This window comes from Magallana gigas, chromosome 4, assembly GCF_963853765.1.
Source record: "Magallana gigas chromosome 4, xbMagGiga1.1, whole genome shotgun sequence".
Taxonomy (NCBI): Eukaryota; Metazoa; Mollusca; class Bivalvia; order Ostreida; family Ostreidae; genus Magallana; species Magallana gigas.
Window position 1 is genome coordinate 49779644 of NC_088856.1, and position 9013 is coordinate 49788656.

At 33.4% G+C, this 9013-nt stretch overlaps 1 protein-coding gene across 1 annotated transcript; it reads left to right on the forward strand.

Annotated features, from left to right (window-relative positions):
- The first annotated feature begins 594 nt into the window (after positions 1-594).
- LOC105331955 (mannose-1-phosphate guanyltransferase beta) lies at positions 595-8728 on the forward strand. Its single transcript, XM_011434350.4, has 10 exons — positions 595-727; positions 1564-1704; positions 2215-2295; positions 2609-2657; positions 3160-3302; positions 3870-4028; positions 5610-5688; positions 5977-6104; positions 6389-6571; positions 6935-8728. Exons 2-10 carry the CDS (start codon positions 1576-1578, stop codon positions 7064-7066), a joined length of 1083 nt encoding a protein of 360 aa, XP_011432652.3. The 5' UTR covers positions 595-727; positions 1564-1575; the 3' UTR covers positions 7067-8728.
- The last annotated feature ends 285 nt before the right edge of the window (positions 8729-9013 follow it).

Here is a 9013-nt window from a genome sequence, read left to right on the forward strand (position 1 = left end):
TTTCAATAGATGAACATTGCTGCCTGGATGATCTATTCCGGTGGATGCTGATCTTTTAAAGGAAGGGGGCGGGGGTAAAAGAATAATTAATATTGTACAATAAATATATAATAATCAACAGTATAAGTATTTGTCATTTGTAAGGATGAAGGGTAAATTATATGTGAGAATTTTTTTCCGGGGAGGGGACGTGGGGGTAATTTTACTTTCCGGGGAGGGTGTGATGATGCCGAGGATCTAGTTTTTTCGGTATTTCCATGTAAAAGAGGGGGTGAAGAGCCTAAGGATCCTCGAAACCCCGTGACTTTTATTGAAAGTTAGTACTAACATACGTAAGAACATGGCAATGTTAACGCACTGTAAAACAGTTTATCATGATCTCTAAATGTTTGTGTCTAACTTTGTGTGGAGCGGTATAAAATTTAAAAAGATGACCCCCCCCCCCCCAAAAAAAAAAGAAAGAAAAAAAAAGAAGAAAAAAAAAGTAATTTGCAAGTCCATTTTCAAGTCGAACATATGCTAAAAATCCATATCTTTAATTAATTTAGAAGAATGGTCTTGTATTGAGAACTTTTCCCTGGTGTGTGGAGGACCCTTAAACTGAATCCGCGCCAGATCAAAGGAAGGATTTTTTATGCATACACGAATAGACTTGTGTATAAATTGTTGAAAAGAAAACATCCACTTCCGGTTTGGGTTGACACGTTGTTACATTTGTTTATCTTAGGTACGTTATGTTTTCTACTTTTTAGCTGAACTTGCAATGCATAAAACCTTAGTATTTGAGTAATTATGTCAGAGAGACTATCTTGTTGTTTGTCCAAGTAATTATATGTCAAATTAACTAGGCAATAAGTCGTGACAGTGATTGCATCATAAACATGTACGTGTATAGGCAGTGCCCCGCCTGCTTTCAAAGTATTTTATCCTAATAATAATGAAAATTATGAGGCACCTCTCTCCTCTTGATAAGTCAATGACATGTTTGAAACAGGCCAATTTTGGTCAAACTCCTGTATGGTGCCCTATTTTACCTAACAAATTGGAGTCTTTTTTTCCCTTTCATATTGGATGGGCTCCTATCGGATTACCGTCATTTTTCTGTAGAAATGTGCATCGTGTTAACAACTGAGGCAACTTCTTTGGCATGCATATTTCATAATTTAACATTCTTTAAAAAATTGTTGTCATCAATTTTTGCACTTCTGTATTTTATAAAATGCTAAACGATGGCATCTTGAAAGTCACAAAATATCAACATGTTTATGAATATGTCTTTTAATTAACCGATTGTTTTAATTTAAAATATGATATGATCATATTTCTTTTATATTGTTTTTGAATAAAGATAGTTTAATGAATTTTAAAATGCTGAGCAGTTTTTTTATACATTTGCATGAAACAGTATCAAAAACCTTTTTCAAGTTTTAAAATCAATATCCCTTGTATGTGTTTTGATGCTATTATATAATGCCTAATATCATAGATTAATCCTATATTTTTCTCAACAAATCTTAACTTTTATTGAAGATGATAATTATGTGAGGAATTTTGTTCATATAGTTTGATACAACTATGAAGGCCTTGATTCTAGTTGGAGGATATGGAACAAGGTTACGACCTTTGACCCTTAGTGTAGCCAAACCGTTGGTAGAATTTGGTAACAAACCTATGTTACTTCATCAGCTGGAGGCATTAGTGGAGGTAAAACTCAACATGTACTACAAATAACATCAAACAGTTCACTAATATATAATTAGTTTAAATTGTACGCATCATGATTAAGAAAAGAATGTAACTCTCCAAATATTACTGTACATAACCAGATGAAGAATTGATTAGATTAGATATAAGATTAATTAAAATAATAATAATAATTAAAATAACTTTTTTAGAAAAGATTTTAAAAAATATCTGAGAATGAAGCATTTTCCTTATGATGATTTGAAAAAGGAAATTTGCAATTAAATTTTGTTCAATTTTGTTCAATTTTGTTCAATGATTGAGCAACCTGTAAAGTACATACTGTGATTGATAGAAAGTGAGAATATAACATAAATGCATTGATACTCAAGCCCCTGTTGGAAATTACAATGCCTTGCTTTGAAACCAGACGAGTATTAATTTTCAGATGAAATATAAAGAAACGAGAAACTTAGCCAATATATATGAAAATATTTGTTATGCTTATACACAAGCATTGTTCATTTGTAGGCTGGAGTGAAGCATATCATTCTAGCGGTCAGTTATAGAGCTGAACAGATGGAGCAGGAGCTAAAGAATGTAGAGGAACAGGTATGGAGAGAAAGAGAGAGAGAGAGAGAGAGAGCATCTTCTCAGTTGGACATACAATGTTAATTTGTTATCCAAGTTTAAGTTGCCCCTCTTAAAGACAAGTTTGCATAGAGCTTCATGTGCTGCTTCACTGTGACTATGATATCGTGTGGAGAGAGAGAGAGAGAGAGAGAGAGAGAGAGAGAGAGAGAGAGAGAGAGAGAGAGAGAGAGAGAGAGATTTTAAGCAAAAGTGATGCAAAATTGATGAAATAAAATATGCATCAATATGGATTACCGTTATCTCTAATCAGGTCTAATTTTTCTGTTGGTAGCTTGGTGTAAAAATCAGTATTTCCTTAGAAACAGAGCCTCTAGGAACTGGTATGTATACAGAGAGATAATTTATAATAAAACAAGTACCGTACACCTCCTTGGTCTCGTCCTTTGCTACCATTCATCTCAAACAGTTGTAAAAAGGATCATAGTTGCATAGTATAATTTAATGTAAACAGTATATGTTTCATTCGTTTTAAGAAATATAGAAAAATATAGAAAACCAGACTATACTAAAGGTGTCTTAATTTGTTTCTGATTTTTAACTCTTGATATTTGTAAGAAAAATTATCTATGCGAGCTATATGTCAGATTGGTGTGAACATATGTTATTGCATACAGATATGCAAATGGTCTAGTCAGTGGTAATACATTTAAATTAAGAGAATATACCACAATATCTGATATATGGTTGAACAGCTAAAACATAATTATGTTGGTTTAAAATATATAATTTCTAGTCAATCGCAAAATTATGTTGCACATGAAAGTTGATAAACAATAGGGAATTGGATCGATGATTGTGACTCTCCATGTTTCGTTATTTTAGCTGGTCCTCTAGCCTTGGCCAAGGATCTCCTAACACAGGACCACGAGCCTTTCTTTGTCCTAAACAGCGACATCATCTGTGATTTCCCGTTCAAACAGATGGTTCAGTTTCACAAGCATCATGGCCGTCAAGGAACCATTGTGGTACGCTGGAAACAACCATGTAGAATCCTGTTAATCTTAGGCCACCTGAGTTTGTTTGCCCCCTTCTGAATGACTGACTAAAAAGGAACCAGATCAAGATATTTGCTTTTATCAATCTGAGTGCTACTTTTTTTTAATATCCAGTTGATGGAAAAGCTATTTTCTACTTAATTTTTGCACAAGTTTGTAAAAGTTTCAGGGATTATCGAACAGAGGGTTAAACACTGAGTTGAAAGAGGACAAACAAACATATTTTTATAGGTGCTGTGAGATTCAGAAGATTAATAAGATATGATACTGAGATTGGTTGAATTTTGTTTTACAAATTAAGTGAAATGAATGAGACACAGATACTTGTTACTGTTTGGTCTTGTAGTTGTATCTCTGTGTGTGAAATTTCAACTCCTCGTTGTAACATCACATCTAAGAGGATGTAGTGTTTGAGTTACATGTTCGTATACTATATGTACATGATGCTACTTACTTTAACACAGTAAGTAATGTCAAAATGCTGCTTCATTGTTGTGCCTCTGTGTAAAATGTAATTTTCCCCCTTCTTTGTCACAGGTCACAAAAGTAGATGAGCCTTCGAAATACGGTGTGGTGGTATACGACCCAGAGAACGGGCGGATCCAAAAGTTTGTGGAGAAACCTCAGGAATATGTGTCCAACAAAATCAACGCAGGGATGTACATACTCAGCCCCTCCGTCCTGGACAGGATCGAGGTGGGTATCTATAGGGGGCAGGGAATCACTGTTGATTAGGAAGAGGGATAAAAAAGGCTGAGCCACAGGGTTCGACATTAACGCTTGTCCGCTTGTCCGGTACCAGTTAAAAAAATATCTGGACAAGTGCATTTTTATGTAAAGAAGTCTCCGACATTTAAAAAAGAAAAGAAAGTTTTGTGATAAGTTTATCCGTAGTCTCGTTATAGGTTTATCGATTAGTTATTTTGAATTTCGATCCCGACTTCAAATTGCGATGCATTTGAGTTAATCTTGATCGGGATTGAAGTTCACTAATTTCAAACAACTTTCAATTGAACTGTAAAGGTTGCACAACACTATTAATTTTTACTATATATTCTTACCAAAATTACGCAACTTTAGATACGGGTAGCAAGTTTAAAACAAACTTCTGGGAAAATTCCTCTTTACAACTTTTAAAACAATTGTTCCTAACCAATTTAGTAGCAAAAAACACACAGCCATCCACAAAGGCACGAGAGTTTGTTTACATCAAAGTTACACATGTGATTGAAAATCATGTCCAAGCCCTTTCACCCCCCTGCCTAAACAACTGGCATCAACAATTCAAGTGACCTCATATTTTTACAAAGGTGGGAAAATCAGGCATTTTACACGTTGTTTTTTATCTCATAAAAATGTACAGTCCCTGTCGCTGGCGGAGAACTCCTAAAAACGAAGGGGAATTCGGGAATTATTTTCACTCAGCCATGTTTTGACGTGAACCTTCGAAAAAATAGTGTTGTGATATCTGCATAAAGATGTGGATCTTAGTTCTTACAAAGTACCAAACACACATGTTAAGAAAAAGAAAGGAAGAAAAGGTAGCAAAGATAAAGGATTATGGAAAGAATTGTAATTTAGTTAAGGTTTCATTCATCATTGATAGACTATAATGACTTTCCATGTTTAGCTTAAAAAACAGCTGAGAAATCAATATGACAGTTACATGTATTTTTAAACCTGATGCTAAATTTTAATATGTCTTGAAATTGTCATGACAAAGCTACAGCTGACAAATCGTGTTTAATGTTATATGGAACAAATACATTTAGGAGAGACACTTTAAGTTTCCATTTAAAAAATCAGGTTATTAATTATAGTAGAATAATCAATAAATGACTTTATTTTAGTAATACAGAACTGTAGTTTTTAAGTTGACAATATTTGATCTTTAATATTGAAAAATTTTCGGACAAGTGAAGTTGAAGTTCGGACAAGTAAATATCTTGGTCACTTGTCCGAAAGGACAAGTAGGAAAAAAAGTTAATGTAGAGCCCTCAGCCAGCTGCCCAATCCCATTCAATATACTATATTGAATAAAACATTGTTTAAATAAAATCACTGTTGATCAAAGTTGCAGAATTTTTGTTACTCTATGATTTTTTTATTTGAAATATTCAGTAATCAATGCTCAAGTTCTCAAGAAATAGTTCTGGAGTCTCTCCTCCATTTAAAAAAGATACAACTTGAAAAAGGTAGAAAAGTCTTTAGCTTGTTTTGAGACAATAGATATTTTCATAAATCAAACTCTTGTAAATTGAATGTTTCTGTTTTCAGTTGAAGCCAACTTCTATAGAGAAAGAAGTATTCCCATTCATGGCAAATGATAATGATTTATATGCAATGGAACTTCAGGGTAAGATGTCAAATTCAGCAAAGAATCATACTACATGTAGTACATGAATAGACTTTTCTCTATCTTAAGCAAACTTAAAATGTTTATTGAAATGGAAAAACAAAGTGGTGGGGTGAAACTTGATCAAAGAAGTAAAAGGAAAATCGCTAAATACCTGCTAATATACTTGCAACAGTTACACTAAAATTTGTAAATGTATACCGTAATAGTTAAGAAATACAAAGCTTAAAATATCTAGATACATATATGTTTGGCGATCATAATGAATTTGCTAATTATCAACGGCAGGATTTTGGATGGATGTAGGACAGCCCAAAGATTTCCTGACAGGAATGTGCATGTACCTCAGTTCATTGCGGGAAAAGTCACCCGATTTACTCCATAACAAAGAAGGCATTGTGGGTAATGTGTTAGTGGTAAGTTCAGTAAAAATATTTTTACAATTGATTAACAGAGTTCAACCATTCCCTTTTCTGAAGAACCACATTGTAGCCAAAATATAAAGTTTATAAATAGGAAAATTGATTTTAATTGTAATTTTAATGAGTAATGTGTTTGATTTTGGTATTTTGGTCATTTTAACTTAGATACCCATATATTTACTGATGTGGAATACCTGGTTAATAGCACACATCATTTAGAATACAGGTTATTGTTTTAACAAAGAATACAATGTAATAATGTTTTGCTTTAAACGCAGGATCCTACAGCTAAAATAGGAAGAAACTGTAGGATAGGACCCAACGTTACAATCGGCCCCGATGTAGTGATCGAGGATGGAGCCTGTATAAAGCGATGTACGATACTGAGGGGAGCTCGAGTCCGCTCACACTCGTGGCTCGAGTCCTGTATCATAGGATGGAGATGTGTGGTGGGCAGATGGGTAAGCCATACTAAATAATGTATAATCTTATGATTTGTGAGACTCATTGGCCCAATTTTTATAGCAAGCTTTCCAGTTCATTTTGTAGTCATTTGGAAAACAGAATGAAAAATCATGCCAAAAAGTTTGTTTCATCAAAATGATAATTTTTGATCAAAATTTCTCTCTATAACAAATGAAATTATACATGGCTGGTTTTTGTGTGACTCCTAGGCAGTACACATGCGATATTGTTTTAAGCAAACATATTAATGAAATTTTTACATGTACATATTTTAGATTCACTAGCATTGTTCATTCTCTTTATCATTGATTACAGAAATAAATACCGGTATGTACATGGTTGGTCTGTATGTATTTTAGGTGCGAATGGAAAATGTGTCGGTCCTGGGAGAGGATGTGACGGTGAAGGATGAACTGTACATCAATGGCGGTAGAATCCTGCCCCACAAGTCAATCAGTGACTCAGTCCCAGAACCTCAGATCATCATGTGAACTCACCGCAGGATTTCCCCTCACACAACAATAATCCATGGACGAACAGATCTGTGTACGTTTGCAACCATTTTAATTTTTTACTTATTTTTTTTCAAGACACAAAACCATTTCTTTGAGGGATATTGACTCATTACATGAGGACAGCATGTACATGTGTATTTGATATTTGATACATGTAATTATATATGTACATGTATGTATTTATATGTCCATTTGGGATTTATTTGTAAAGCAATTTACACCAGATTCATTGGTAGATGTACAATCACATTTTCAGATCCTCTATTTTTCATCCCCCTGAGAATTGAATATCAGAGGGCTAAGTTCAATCAACCAATCTTTTATATTTTATGCATAATTTAGTGGAAACAGTGTTTGAGACATTTAACTGTACGCTTTCTTGGAATTTTCGTCATATACATGTACTATTATGCTTATATAGATTGTCTATGCAAAAAGGGAGTAATAATTAACCATTTTGTTGTCAGGTCATAATGTAATTTAATTAGAGATTTCAAGTTTACGTAGTTCACTATTCATCAAAATACATTTGTGTGAAAGATCTAATTTTAATTTCTATCAATACAATATGCATTGCATCACATGGAATAAAAGTAGTTCACAGTAAAGTAAAACACGGTTATGGCAAACAGGCTTATAATGAATTGATGCTCACAGCGAAGTGGTTTTCATTCCCTGTGACTTAATTACATGTTGTAATCTTTTTTTTTTCCTTCGTTTTTGGAGGGAGGAGGTGAAAAATTTTAAAAGAACATAACATATAATGAATGAGATATTATCATTTTTAGAAGTGGTACATAAATTGTAAGCCCAGTGTAAAATCATTAGCATAATGCCAAACAATGAAGTTATCTGTTAATGTAATTATTTATTTTGGTGCCAAGTTTCAGATAAGTGTTTTTATTAGTGTTTCATGTAACCTTTGCAAAAGTACAGCCCCCAGGATCATGAAGCAATCTTAGCCGTAAGTCAAAATTTGTACACTGTCTTAATGTCTATTGATTGAGAACAATGCTATTAAAAATGTCTTGATATAATGTTGTTAATTACAAATTTCAATCGTCATTCATTTTATGACTGATTGAAATTTTTACTTAAGTCTGAAATTGCTTCATGATCCTGAGGCCAGGGCCCAAAGATGAGAATGCATAAATGTTCTGTCAGTAAGGAGATTTTTGTGGAAATCAACTTATAGTTACTGGTATTATTATTCTACATTATTTATGTACCATGTTGCTGTAAACAAGATATTTTGTAGCATCATACCATGACCTCTATATTGGTATTTACATTCCGTGCATGAAATCCTAATACTGCTGTTAGTTTTGTGTTTCACTAACAAAATTGTGCGAAAGAGTGTGTTTTTTTGTAAGGGAGACAATCCTATAGTTATCATTCATATTTATCTTGGTTTGTCCCGAGTGCGAGATGGTTAGATGTGAGATATCCCTTATTATCGTGTGTACTTTGTAGATATGGAAAATATCTATTATTCACCCCATTTTTTATGTGTTATATATGAGAGGGTGTACACGTATTTAGATGGAGCTTATCATGGTAGTTATATGACAAGATTGATGTATAGGAATTAAATAACCACTATTGAGGAGTCAATGTATTTCTCTGAACACTGCCATTTAATAAAGAAATTACTTGTATATAACAGAAAATTGTTTTGCTTAACACATAATCGTTTACATAACACCAGGATAGTTTCTTACAGATAATAGGTGTTGTAAAATATACGTACCTGTTGTTTGTGCGCAGACACTTGCATGTTTGTCATGCCGGGGTACTTACAAAACAAATCTGACTTATAAATGTGCTTAATAAACAAGTTCTCAAGAAAAAAAGTTGTACTGGAAAACGTACCAAATTTTTGTCTGGCTTTACAGTCTCATGGACCTCTATTTCACTTTACTT